We start from the raw sequence: 15,000 nt of genomic DNA on the forward strand, positions 1-15,000 counted from the left end.
ATGGAGTCTGAAAAGGTGGGTTTTCAGGCTACGGCGGAAGATTGGGAGTGATGCTGCAGTTCTGACTGCAATGGGAAGTGCATTCCACAGTTTTGGAGCCAGAAGGGAGAAGAGTTTGGGACGTGTGGAGCGTTGTTGTCCCGGCGTTTTTAGTGAGGGTACTTCCAGTTTCCCTGCGTTGGCTGATCTGAGTGCGCGGGAGGGTTTGTAGGGTTCAATCATACTTGGAAGATATGGGGGAGCCATACCTTTGGTTGCTTTGAATGCCAGCATCAGAGTTTTGTATTCTGTGCGGGCAGCGACCGGGAGCCAGTGGAGGGAGCGGAGCAGGGGGGAGACATGTGAGAATTTTGGCTGGTTGAAGACCAAGCGAGCTGCAGCATTTTGGATCAGCTGGAGAGGCTTAATGCCGGTAGGCCAGCTCCATATCAGGTCTGCAGGGCGCCCCCGGTTGGAAAACAGGTCAGATCAGCGATCTGTCCTGGAGAATTCTGACGTGTCTCTTTTTACCAGTCACTATATAGACATTTGTCTTGTCACTGAGTGACCTTGCTTGGGCACAGCTCGGCCGCACACTCTTAAAAGTAAGGGTGCTTACTTAACGAGTGTGTCATATCCCACCACTCTGTACGTGACACTGTGCCACCTACATTTCCCATCACCTCTCCTGTCTGTCATTCACTAGCTTGGGATGGACAGAGAGTCTAGACGCTGTAACGAGGGACCGTGGGATGGGAGAATAAAGTTGATCAACGCATACGAGAGCAATTCCATGTCCCGCCCGGCTCCACAGCTTCAAAGACAGGAGTCTCAGCAAACGCCCAGGAGGCTGTGTGCGTGCGTGCGTGGCTGCGTGCGTGCGTGGCTGCGTGCGTGCGTGCGTGGCTGCGTGCGTGCGTGCGTACGCATGCACAATGCCATGCAGTTGTTTACCAAAAGGTTAAAATACAATAAAATATTATTTTATTGGCATTATGCTTATATCACACAACGCAATAAAGCCAGTGGCTTGTTGTGGTCCTTTCACTTTCACATGTGTAGGCTAGATAGGCTACTTTATCATTCTGAAGCTCTATAGTGAGGTTCCGTCTCCATGTTAAATTTAGTTGTCATTTACAACTCATGTAAAAGTTTCACTTTCAGTACTAATTTGAAGGTGAGGGTCTATAGAACCATTTTGGTTCGAGTGGCAATCACCAAAATAAAATAATTGGCCTATAGGGGGCGTAGTCAGGTGCCAACCCCCATCAGCCCTACCAAAATATGTAAACTGTTGTAACTTTTGATTAAATTATCCAATCTGAACCTTATTACACGTATAATATTTGTTTCCACACAGTATTGGTGTATATCCACAAAAATAGCAGGAAAAACGAGCTAAAAACTAGTAGTGGGGTCCCTAGACAGACCGTCATTTACAACAAAAGTTTAACTTTCACTTCTAATTTGTAGATAATGACCTATAGAACAATTTTAGTTCGAGTGGCAAGTCTACAAATTAAAAAAAATATATATTTTTGCCAAATTTCCAAAATGGCCAAAATCGGAATTATGTTTATTTGAAAAATGTCTTAATTTTCTTATATTGCTGTTTTTTCTTTGTTTTTCTTGCTATATCAAGTTAATCCTGCGTGAGGAATCAACTGGATTTCAAATATTAATGTTTTGAATAATCTGATATAGAAACAAAATAAAGATGGCTGCCAATGTACATTGAATTACTACATTACGCCTAACTTCTATCCTGTTGACTAATTGTATAAAACAAAATACATATAATAGGACAATATATAATATTTCACACAAATGAGACAATGCAGTACATAATTATGTGGGGAACTAAAGTTAGATATTGGAATATAATACACCACTCCTGTGTTATGTATATATATATATATATATATTTTTTTTTAGTTATGTACTGCTACTATAGGGGGCTTGTTAGTTATAAGACTAAGCATACTGCAGAACAGCATGAGCTGCACTGATTGCTCTCTTGTGGTATTGATATTTTGAAGGTAAGCAAAAAAGTTAAACATGTCATGAAGGATCCTAAAGTGTTTTTTATGAATATGGATAGTCATTGAGTGCCACGATACAGTCTTCTCCCAGCGCAACTGCCTTGTCCTTTATCTCTTGGGTGAGTTAATTCTACCTTCTGGAACGAATGGTCTGCTGCGTTTCTTCACCAGAAAAGAGACATTTATTACGATTAACAGGTGCACCAGTCCGGCATGATCTTCTTGCCAATGCCACAGCACCTCCAGAATGCCTTTTTTTTGCACTGTCAAGTGCTGTTGCCTTATACAGATGCGGACAAGTTGTATGCCAGAATGCACGATTTAGCACGATTCTGAGTAGTCTACGGTAATCAGCAGCTTATTCTCAATGTCATCTTGAGCATTGTATGGGGGACTTTTCGAAACTGGCCTCTGTAAAATCTGAATCCCCCCCCCACCCCATTTCCCCTCACTGTATATGTATCTTTTCCCTTTTTGCTTCCTATATGATGAATTCCTGTTCTGTTCTTTAGCTACATAGAAGTGTCTATTTGTATGTCTCTAAATGTTTTGATGAATTGAACAATGTGGACCCTGTTGTAAACAAGTGTAATGCTTAATTGGGTCGTCCACTCACAGTTAACAGTCTTTGTATTGAGTTTGTGCTTAAAATGTACTGTAAATTCTACAAACTGTTAATAAATATTTCAATCAATCAATCAAAACTGACCGACTGGAGCATTGTATGGGGAACTGACTGACTGGGGCATTGTATGGGGAACTGACCGACTGGGGCATTGTATGGGGAACTGACCGACTGGGGCATTGTATGGGGAACTGACCGACTGGAGCATTGTATGGGGAACTGACTGACTGGAGCATTGTATGGGGGACTGACTGACTGGAGCATTGTATGGGGAACTGACTGACTGACTGGAGCATTGTATGGGGGACTGACTGACTGACTGGGGCATTGTATGGGGGACTGACTGACTGGGGCATTGTATGGGGAACTGACCGACTGGGGCATTGTATGGGGGACTGACTGACTGGAGCATTGTATGGGGGACTGACTGACTGGGGCATTGTATGGGGGACTGACTGACTGACTGGGGCATTGTATGGGGGACTGACTGACTGACTGGAGCATTGTATGGGGAACTGACTGACTGACTGGAGCATTGTATGGGGAACTGACTGACTGACTGGGGCATTGTATGGGGAACTGACTGACTGACTGGAGCATTGTATGGGGAACTGACTGACCGACTGGGGCATTGTATGGGGGACTGACTGACTGGAGCATTGTATGGGGAACTGACTGACCGACTGGGGCATTGTATGGGGGACTGACTGACTGGAGCATTGTATGGGGGACTGACCGACTGACTGGGGCATTGTATGGGGGACTGACTGACTGGGGCATTGTATGGGGGACTGACTGACTGGGGCATTGTATGGGGAACTGACTGACTGGGGCATTGTATGGGGAACTGACTGACTGACTGGAGCATTGTATGGGGGACTGACTGACTGGAGCATTGTATGGGGGACTGACTGACTGACTGGGGCATTGTATGGGGAACTGACTGACTGACTGGAGCATTGTATGGGGAACTGACTGACTGACTGGGGCATTGTATGGGGGACTGACTGACTGGGGCATTGTATGGGGGACTGACTGACTGGGGCATTGTATGGGGGACTGACCGACTGGAGCATTGTATGGGGAACTGACTGACTGGAGCATTGTATGGGGGACTGACTGACCGACTGGAGCATTGTATGGGGAACTGACTGACTGACTGGGGCATTGTATGGGGGACTGACTGACTGGGGCATTGTATGGGGGACTGACCGACTGGAGCATTGTATGGGGAACTGACTGACTGGGGCATTGTATGGGGAACTGACTGACTGGAGCATTGTATGGGGAACTGACTGACTGACTGGGGCATTGTATGGGGAACTGACTGACTGGGGCATTGTATGGGGGACTGACCGACTGGAGCATTGTATGGGGGACTGACCGACTGGAGCATTGTATGGGGAACTGACTGACTGGGGCATTGTATGGGGAACTGACTGACTGGAGCATTGTATGGGGAACTGACTGACTGACTGGAGCATTGTATGGGGGACTGACTGACTGGAGCATTGTATGGGGGACTGACTGACTGACTGGGGCATTGTATGGGGGACTGACTGACTGGAGCATTGTATGGGGGACTGACTGACTGGAGCATTGTATGGGGGACTGACTGACTGGAGCCAAATTGGTTTCCATAAACTGCTGCTGTGAATTCTACAGCATTAACCCATTCTGACCTGAGATCAGATTCATACAAGTTTTCCACTGGACACGCACTGGTCTGATTAACCCATTCTGACCTGAGATCAGATTCTAAAAATGTCAGTCGTTCTTCGATTTTTCAAAAAATAGCAGACCTACAAGCTCGTATCGCGCCACTCGGTGGCGCGATATGAGCTTGTAGATCTGCTATTTTTAAATAGCTAAAGCATAACATGATGCTGACACCAAAATGGGTGCCCGGTCAGAATGGGTTAAATATACTGCATTTAGGCTATGGACCTAAGGCTATAGAATACAATATCAACTAGAACTGCTCTCTGTCCAGTGCATACTTGCTTGTTGCGCACTAGTAGGCCATGAATGGCCTACTAGTGCGCAAGCAGAGCGTGCAAGTACTGTAGACTGCTACAAACTGTCAAATCTCAGCCTCTCTGTGAAAGAACGTTTGCAATATTGAAAGCTGGAGGATTTAGAAGATTTTTTTTAAATTCCGACGTCAGGCCTAAATGGGTTAATATTCCGATCTATTGAAAATCACCTAGACTGGACCTGACCTACGCTGTCTATTCTAGGAGTCTAGAGACGTCACATGACATTCAGCCTATTATAGGAGTCTAGAGACGTCACATGAAATTCAGCCTATTATAGGAGTCTAGAGACGTCACATGACATTCAGCCTATTATAGGAGTCTAGAGACGTCACATGACATTCAGCCTATTATAGGAGTCTAGAGACGTCACATGACATTCAGCCTATTATAGGAGTATAGAGACGTCACATGACATTCAGCCTATTATAGGAGTCTAGAGACGTCACATGACATTCAGCCTATTATAGGAGTCTAGAGACGTCACATGACATTCAGCCTATTATAGGAGTCTAGAGACGTCACATGACATTCAGCCTATTATAGGAGTCCAGTGACGTGCACATCACATGACTTTCAGCCTGCGATGAATCGTCTAGCCTGCCAGAGCCGTAGCTACGTTATCCAGGGCTTTATATTCATTAATCCATGTTTTGATCCGATCGCATCGTTAGCCGCCGTTCGTTAGCACAACAGTCCCAAGTGGGACACCTAGTGGCCATCGGCCATTTTGAAGATGCGCGCACAATCCACTTGCACTGCGTTCTGCGTTCGAATGCCTGTATCTCTAAAATCGGCGCAGTGAATGTCGTTTCTGGTGAAAACAAGGTTAATTCTAACGGCCTGTAGCAGGCGCTGTGATGCTCACGTTCGGGTTCCTCCACCATCGACACACAGCGTTGTGTCATTGTAACATTACAGACATTTGGCTCTTCAAAATAAGTGTTACGGGCGATAAAACCTTGGCAATGCGCGGTGTTAATGCTGGCGGCAAAAGACTGAATACCATGAGATTTTAGTCGACCGAGATTAATTTTGTCAGGCCGTGAATGTCGTCGCAACGCCGGCTTTTAATACTTCATGGCTGTCTGCTGGAAAATAGCAGATCTACAAGCTCGTTGTGAGCTTGCAGATCTTGGGTGACACAAATGAAGATCAGATACAGACGTATAGATCTGTTGACGTCAACAGAGGGAAAAACAAACTAAAACAAAGTCACTAGAAACGTTTATTTATTTATGGATTTATTTATGGACCACTTCAAAGATTTTCAAAAATCTTTAAAATATTTCTTCAAAACGCAACACTCATGTACTATATATATATATATATCATCATCACGCACACACACACACACACACACACACACACACACACACACGCGTACACACTAGATTAATGTATTCAGTGTTTTATACAAGGTCCTGCATGGATTGGCAGTTGTGGGACCCATTATTATTATTATTATTATTTTTATTTTTTTGAATTGGCATCACTCAGTAATTAAGGCTTTGTTCTTTATTGTGTGTGTGTCTCATTATCCCATTCTGGGCGGGAACCCCTTTTGGCGTTTTAAGCCTTAAGTTATGCTTTAGCTCTTGAAAAATAGCAGATCTACAAGCTCAGCACAGAGTGCCGCGCTACGAGCTTGTGGTTCTATTATTTTGAAAAATCGTGAAAAATGTTGCTCAAATCTTTGAATATAGTCTTTTCAGAGCGGACGTTTTTGGATGGAACAACATATTTTCAGATGGGGGTCCGCGGCCAAACGCACAGCATTCTGGGGGTCCTTGACGTGAGAAAGGTTGAGCAGCGCTGACATACTGTATAGCAGGGTTCCCCAATTAATTTTCCTCAAGGGCCATATTTTGACTAGCGTACCAGGCTGGGGGCCGAGTCTGCACGCGCGAGGTCGAGGTCTTGCCCTGAAAATTCATTTTCAGGGCAAGACCCCATTTGAAAAGGATGCCCAGTTTGACATGCAGAGGCTACTGACCCCCATTTAATGCCATTTATATCTGGGACCCTTAAAAAAGAAATTCTTTCATGGGCCACAAGGGGGCGCTCTGTGGGCCGCAAATGGCCCGCGGGCCGCCTATTGGGGAACCCTGCTGTATAGAAACATGAGGCTCGACGGGACCGCTAGTCGGGTCTGGTGGTCAGGTGGTCTAGAGGTCAGGTGGTCAGGTAGAAATGCATGGCATTATTCATTCATTTATTATTATTTGAAGGCATCGTATGCAGACTCGCACACGCACACACACACACGCACACACACACCCCCACACACACCCCCACACACACACCCCCACACACGCGCACGCACGCACACACAGGCTCCACAAAGGGCTCAAACGCAAAGGAAAACCTCCAAATGCTGCCAAATGGTTTGAACCCCGATAACGGAACCAGGATCTCCTTATATGGTCAAAATGAAAGGCAGTTTGTTTTCTTTCTTTTCCTGTGGCATGACTTTAACCCATTTTGACCTGAGGACGATTCTACAAATGCCTTCTGAATCAAAACCTCATCTTTCTGTGTGTCGGTCAAACATTTTCTTGTGAAGGACTCCCGAGGAGTAGAGAAAAATAATCCCGCACGCCGTCTTCAGGATGTTTAGATTGTATTGAGCAACGTTTGGGTCGTCAGACCTTCAGATGCCTGAGGATGTTTAGATTATATTGAGCAACGTTTGGGTCGTCAGACCTTCAGATGCCTGAGGATGTGCAGGATTCTTTTTCTCTACTTCTCAGGCCCAGTTAACCGACGCACCGGTCCATTGTAGGTGTGCAGAAGGACCTTTTTCTCATAGTTTGTGAAGGACTCCCCCCAAAAGAATATGAAATTGGCCGCCGTCTTCCGTCTGAAAATACGTTGGACCTTCCAGAAGCAAAGATTTGAATTAAAAACACTCGCGATGTCCCTCATTGCGTTGTATTGTCTCTCTATTGTTAATGGCATTTTCAGACATTTTCAGAAAAACCTAATTCAGGATTTAGGAGGCGTTTTCCGAATCAGTCCTAAATGGGTTAAACATGCTATAAATATCAAAATATATTCATTACTACAGAGGTCATAATTATCATCTCATAATTATATCTTATCTTTTTGTTTTCTCCTTAGAAAAATACCACCAAATTTACCCAGCCTTTCTGGAAAAAAACGATGCTACAGTTAGCACAGTTAGCACCCGGCGTCTTTCTGTCGACGCCAAATCCTTCAAGTCACGTGTTTTATTTTTGTTCTTTTTTTTTTTAGGCAATAGACCGTGCGGTAAGCCCCGCCCGCTCGCTCAGCTGCCTCGATACCGTTGTTAAGCAGGACGAACATCACCATTGAGGACCGTGTTATGTCTGCGTTTTTCCCAAGAGCAATAAGAAGCATTCATATCAACAACATTCATACTATAATAACGCCATGGTGAAACGTTGCTGTTGGGCGTCCTGCAACAGGGCTTAATAAGTACCCAGAACGTTTGGGGCATTTCTTTGTATTCCTTTCCCCGTGGGTGCGCACATCATTCATGCACATGTCAATGTTTACATTCTAGAGGAGGAAGCTGCTACTATCATTCTAGTATTAACGTCAACTTTTACTAAACAATGGTTAAATCAATCGTCTAATAAACAACAAACAACTTACCTTGGAGCAAATGGTGTGCTTTGTAACTTTCTAGTTGCTTGTGTTGGACGGCAGCCACATAACTGTCTTCAACCACAGGCTCCAGTCACGGCCCCTCCCACTGCGGTTCAGAAAAAAAAGAACACTGCTTACCCCCCCCCTTCTGCATGCAAAAAGTGAAGGTCTGCTAATGGTCTAAACTATTGTCTTTGCCGTTCCTAAATTCAAAATAGTTTAGACCATTAGCGGACCTTCACTTTTTGGATACAACGTGCAGAAAATGGTATTAAAGCAGCGTTCTTTTTCTGAACCGCAGTGGGAGGGACCGTGACTGGAGGCTGGAGACCAACACAAGCAACGGAGCGTGGAGATTAGAAAGTTACAAAGCACAGCATTTTGCTCCAAGGTAAGTTGTTTGTTGTTTATTAGACGGTTGATTTAACCATTGTTTAGTGAAAGTTGACGTTAATAGTATGATTTAGTAGCAGGGAGGGTGAATGAGTGACCGCCGCGTCCTCCACCTCCAGAACGTAAACATTGACATGTGCATGAATGATGTGCGCACCCACGGGGAAAGGAATACAAAGAAATGCCCCAAACGTTCTGGGTACTTATTAAGCACTGTTGCAGGACGCCCAACAGCAACGTTTCACCATGGCGTTATTATAGTATGAATGTTGTTGATATGAATGCTTCTATTCCTCATGGGAAAAACGCAGACATAACACGGTCCTCAATGCTGATGTTCGTCCTGCTTAACAACGGTATCGAGGCAGCTGAGCGAGCAGGCGGGGCTTACCGCACGGTCTATTGGGGCCGCGAGCACGACATGCTCTTCGCACTGTGATTGGCCCCTCTGTCAAGGACTCGCTGTGATTGGCCCCTCTGTCAAGGATGCGCTGTGATTGGCACCTCTGTCAAGGACGCGCTGTGATTGGCACCTCTGTCACAGTCTGAAAGTCTACTTTATCCCTTATTTCTAGTTACAGTGGTTCCCAAAGGGGGGTCCGGGGACCCCCAGTGGTCCTTGAGGGAGTTCCAGGGGGTCCCCCAGCTAAATGATAGTTTGGAACCAAATGGACCCTCATGGGTCTGTAACTCTGAGTGTAACACATGGAACCAAATGGACCCTTATGGGTCTGTAACGCTGAGTGTAACACATGGAACCAAATGGACCCTTATGGGTCTGTAACTCTGAGTGTAACACATGGAACCAAATGGACCCTTATGGGTCTGTAACTCTGAGAGTGTACAAATGGAACCAAATGGACCCTTATGGGTCTGTGACTCTGAGAGTGTACAAATGGAACCAAATGGACCCTTATGGGTCTGTGACTCTGAGAGTGTACAAATGGAACCAAATGGACCCTTATGGGTCTGTAACTCTGAGAGTGTACAAATGGAACCAAATGGACCCTTATGGGTCTGTAACTCAGAGAGTGTACAAATGGAACCAAATGGACCCTTATGGGTCTGTAACTCTGAGAGTGTACAAATGGAACCAAATGGACCCTTATGGGTCTGTGACTCTGAGAGTGTACAAATGGAACCAAATGGACCCTTATGGGTCTGTAACTCTGAGAGTGTACAAATGGAACCAAATGGACCCTTATGGGTCTGTAACTCTGAGTGTACACATGGAACCAAATGGACCCTTATGGGTCTGTAACTCTGAGTGTACAAATGGAACCAAATGGACCCTCATGGGTCTGTAACTCTGAGAGTGTATTTGGTTCCATGTGTACACTCTCAGAGTTAAATTAACATGGGGTCCCTGGTCTATGTTTTCAAATGGGGGTCCGCGGGGGAGGGGGGGGGGGGGGGTCCTTGACGTGAAAAAGGTTTGGGAACCACTGCCCTACCTCCAGACTCAGTACAGTGTTGTTTTTGGCAGCAAATTTCTATTTTCGTTTTAGTCATGTAGTCTTTGGACTGAAAGTGAAGTTTTAGTCACATTTTATTCACCTGGAAATGTCTTAGTGTTAGTCTAGTTTTAGTCGACTAAATGTCATATGATTTTAGTCGACTAAATCTACAGGTGATTTAGTCGACTAAAATGTATTTTGGTGGGCCTTGATGCCGTCGTAATGAGTGTTTTTACACTTGCTGAAAATAGCCGATCGGCTATTTTCAGCATGCAACCAAGTGTAAAATGACTTATACTGGATCTCTTGTCCACTAGTCCCTTCCTAACATTTTAGTCTAGTTTTTATTTGTCGATGAAATTGTCAGTATATTTAGTCTTAGTTTTAGTCATCGTAGCTTAGTTTTCATTTAGTTTCCATTTGTTTTTGTCAGTGAAAAAAGGTAGTCGACGAACATTTTTCGTCTTAGTTTTAGTCGACGAAAACAACACTGGTACAGTAGTAGGGCTGAGGGGGGTGTGGTCAGGCCGAGAGGGGCGTGGCCAATTCACTCAAAACGCGAATAGGATTCCATGCTCGGGACATGGAAGACAAGTCACATGGTGCGTGCTGATTGGACCTCAGCCCCTGGGAGGGAGGGGTCTCTCTGCTGATTGGACCTCAGCCCCTTGGAGGGAGGGGTCTCTCTGCTGATTGGACCTCAGCCCCTGGGAGGGAGGGGTCTCTCTGCTGATTGGACCTCAGCCCCTGGGAGGGAGGGGTCCTTCTGGGAGGTGGGCGGGGCTACGGAGGTGCGTTGGAATACTTGTGCAGGTATCTGTCGAAGGCGTCATAGATCGCCCTCCTGGGGGGGGGGGGGGGGGAGAGAGAGAGAACACAGTTACTGGGGCGACCACTAGGGGTCCTCAGAGACCACTAGAGGTCCTCAGAGACCACTAGGAGTCCTCAGAGACCACTAGGGGTCCTCAGAGACCACTAGACCACTAGGAGTCCTCAGAGACCACTAGGGGTCCTCAGAGACCACTAGACCACTAGGGGTCCTCAGAGACCACTAGAGGTCCTCAGATACCACTAGGAGTCCTCAGAGACCACTAGAGGTCCTCAGAGACCACTAGGAGTCCTCAGAGACCACTAGAGGTCCTCAGAGACCACTAGGGGTCCTCAGAGACCACTAGAGGTCCTCAGAGACCACTAGGGGTCCTCAGAGACCACTAGAGGTCCTCAGAGACCACTAGACCACTAGAGGTCCTCAGAGACCACTAGAGGTCCTCAGAGACCACTAGAGGTCCTCAGAGACCACTAGGGGTCATCAGAGACCACTAGACCACTAGAGGTCCTCAGAGACCACTAGAGGTCCTCAGAGACCACTAGGGGTCCTCAGAGACCACTAGACCACTAGAGGTCCTCAGAGACCACTAGAGGTCCTCAGAGACCACTAGACCACTAGGGGTCCTCAGAGACCACTAGAGGTCCTCAGAGAACACTAGAGGTCCTCAGAGACCACTAGACCACTAGGGGTCCTCAGAGACCACTAGACCACTAGGGGTCATCAAAGACCACTAGGCGTCCTCAGAGACCACTAGAGGTCCTCAGAGACCACTAGAGGTCCTCAGAGACCACTAGGGGTCCTCAGAGACCACTAGAGGTCCTCAGAGACCACTAGAGGTCCTCAGAGACCACTAGGGGTCCTCAGAGACCACTAGGGGTCCTCAGAGACCACTAGGGGTCCTCAGAGACCACTAGACCACTAGAGGTCCTCAGAGACCACTAGAGGTCCTCAGAGACCACTAGGGGTCCTCAGAGACCACTACTAGGGGTCCTCAGAGACCACTAGGGGTCCTCAGAGACCACTAGAGGTCCTCAGAGACCACTAGAGGTCCTCAGAGACCACTAGGGGTCCTCAGAGACCACTAGACCACTAGGGGTCCTCAGAGACCACTAGGGGTCCTCAGAGACCACTAGAGGTCCTCAGAGACACAGTCACTGGGCCTTGATGTCATATTCGACCATAGGTATAAAATACTACTCAAACTAGAGCTGGTTGTCTGGGTCAGAACCCAGTGCACTGGGTCAGAACCCACTGCAGTCTACTGAGACCTTAACCAGGGTTTACCTGAACAGGTTCTGTTTGAAGAGGTTTACCTGAAGAGGTTCTGTTTGAAGAGGTTCTGTTTGAAGAGGTTTACCTGAAGAGGTTCTGTTTGAAGAGGTAGGCGCTGATGTGTCCTCCGTTGAGGTAGCGGACCTCACAGCCGGGCCAGATGTCCTGCAGGCTGAGGACTCCGGTCCGGGGGATGTACGCGTCCTCCTTGGCCTGGACCACGATGATGAGGCTGGGGTCCACGGGGACTACAGGGAGACAGGGGGACATAATGAGGCTGGGGGGTCTATGGGGACTACAGGGAGACAGGGGGACATGATGAGGCTGGGGTCCACGGGGACTACAGGGAGACAGGGGACATAATGAGGCTGGGGGGTCTATGGGGACATAATGAGGCTGGGGTCCACGGGGACTACAGGGAGACAGGGGGACATAATGAGGCTGGGGGTCTATGGGGACTACAGGGAGACAGGGGACATGATGAGGCTGGGGGTCTATGGGGACATGATGAGGCTGGGGGTCTATGGGGACATGATGAGGCTGGGGGTCTATGGGGACATAATGAGGCTGGGGGTCTATGGGGTCTACAGGGAGACAGGGAGACATAATGAGGCTGGGGGGGGGTCTATGGGGACTACAGGGAGACATAATGAGGCTGGGGGTCTATGGGGACATGATGAGGCTGGGGGTCTATGGGGACATGATGAGGCTGGGGGTCTATGGGGACATGATGAGGCTGGGGGTCTATGGGGACATGATGAGGCTGGGGGTCTATGGGGACATGATGAGGCTGGGGGTCTATGGGGACATAATGAGGCTGGGGGTCTATGGGGACATAATGAGGCTGGGGGTCTATGGGGACATGATGAGGCTGGGGGTCTATGGGGACATGATGAGGCTGGGGGTCTATGGGGACATGAGGCTGGGGGTCTATGGGGTCTACAGGGAGACAGGGGGACATAATGAGGCTGGGGGTCTATGGGGACATGATGAGGCTGGGGGTCTATGGGGACATGATGAGGCTGGGGGTCTATGGGGACATGATGAGGCTGGGGGTCTATGGGGACATGATGAGGCTGGGGGTCTATGGGGACATGAGGCTGGGGGTCTATGGGGACATGATGAGGCTGGGGGTCTATGGGGACATGATGAGGCTGGGGGTCTATGGGGACATGAGGCTGGGGGTCTATGGGGACATGAGGCTGGGGGTCTATGGGGACTACAGGGAGACATAATGAGGCTGGGGGTCTGTGGGGACTACAGACAGACAGACAGACAGACAGACAGACAGACAGACAGACAGACAGACAGACAGACAGACAGACAGACAGACAGACAGACAGACAGACAGACAGACAGACAGACAGACAGACAGACAGACAGACAGACAGACAGACAGACAGACAGACAGACTAACCAGAGAAGTTGGCCATGTGAGTGCATTCGTCCATCACTCCCTTCATGAAGCACAGAGACTGCCTGGGAGGAGAGCTCCGCTCTGGGCCTGAGGTATGGAGGTTCAGCCTGCTGGAGAGGAGAGGACATTAACATGGAGAGGAGAGGACATACATTAACATGGAGAGGAGAGGAGAGGACATACATTAACATGGAGAGGAGAGGACACACATTAACATGGAGAGGAGAGGAGAGGACACACATTAACATGGAGAGGAGAGGAGGGGACACACATTAACATGGAGAGGAGAGGACATACATTAACATGGAGAGGAGAGGAGAGGACACACATTAACATGGAGAGGAGAGGACACACATTAACATGGAGAGGAGAGGAGAGGACACACATTAACATGGAGAGGAGAGGACATACATTAACATGGAGAGGAGAGGAGAGGACACACATTAACATGGAGAGGAGAGGACATACATTAACATGGAGAGGAGAGGACACACATTATCATGGAGAGGAGAGGAGAGGACACACATTAACATGGAGAGGAGAGGACACACATTAACATGGAGAGGAGAGGAGAGGACACACATTAACATGGAGAGGAGAGGAGAGGACACACATTAACATGGAGAGGAGAGGAGAGGACACACATTAACATGGAGAGGAGAGGAGAGGACACACATTAACATGGAGAGGAGAGGAGAGGACACACATTAACATGGAGAGGAGAGGAGAGGACATACATTAACATGGAGAGGAGAGGAGAGGACACACATTAACATGGAGAGGAGAGGAGAGGACACACATTAACATGGAGAGGAGAGGACACACATTAACATGGAGAGGAGAGGACACACATTAACATGGAGAGGAGAGGAGAGGACACACATTAACATGGAGAGGAGAGGAGAGGACACACATTAACATGGAGAGGAGAGGACTCGTAGCGCGCCACCAAGCTTGTAGATCTATGCCGATGACACACAACTGTTTCTATCCTCCCCCCCCCCTCTGCCACTCAGGTGGAAGAGCGGATCACTGCATGCCTGGCTGACATCTCACAGTGGATGTCCTCCAACCACCTCAAACTGAACCCAGACAAGACTGAGCTTCTCCTCTTCCCAGCTAAGTCCTGCCCTATGCGGGAGCTGACTATCTCCGTAGACAACGCCCTGGTAACGTCTGTCCCGACAGCCAGGAACCTTGGTGTTGTCCTGGACAGTCAGCTCTCGTTCAAAACTCACATCACAGCTGTCACTCCATCCTGTAGGTTCACACTCTATAACATACGACGAATTAGACCGTTCCTCACCCAGGAGT

The 15,000-nt window shown here is 47.8% G+C and overlaps 2 protein-coding genes across 4 annotated transcripts in view; both read right to left on the reverse strand.

Moving 5' to 3' along the window:
* Window positions 1-15,000, reverse strand: part of LOC310873856 (protein NLRC3-like) — a gene marked incomplete at its 3' end in the record, with an annotated part of 337,331 nt that overhangs the window by 237,000 nt on the left and 85,331 nt on the right. The gene's annotated exons all lie outside the window — the stretch shown is intronic.
* Window positions 10,654-15,000, reverse strand: part of abhd18 (abhydrolase domain containing 18) — a 26,994-nt gene continuing 22,647 nt past the window's right edge. The window contains exons 12-15 of one of the 3 annotated variants that reach the window (XR_014570528.1): window positions 13,687-13,796; window positions 12,355-12,517; window positions 10,868-11,012; window positions 10,698-10,787 (exon numbers count right to left, since the gene is read on the reverse strand). Coding sequence is in view for 1 of the 3 variants with exons in the window: in XM_083786644.1 (XP_083642770.1) it covers window positions 10,952-11,012; window positions 12,355-12,517; window positions 13,687-13,796 (334 nt within the window). In the remaining 2 variants the exon portion in view is untranslated. Of the gene's footprint in view, window positions 11,013-12,354; window positions 12,518-13,686; window positions 13,797-15,000 lie in introns of all 3 variants that reach the window. The other 2 variants (XR_014570529.1, XM_083786644.1) reach the window with 2 other exon arrangements.

The sequence above is a fragment of the Protomyctophum parallelum genome, assembly GCF_964188405.1.
Source record: "Protomyctophum parallelum genome assembly, chromosome: 16".
In the NCBI taxonomy this organism is placed as follows: domain Eukaryota; kingdom Metazoa; phylum Chordata; class Actinopteri; order Myctophiformes; family Myctophidae; genus Protomyctophum; species Protomyctophum parallelum.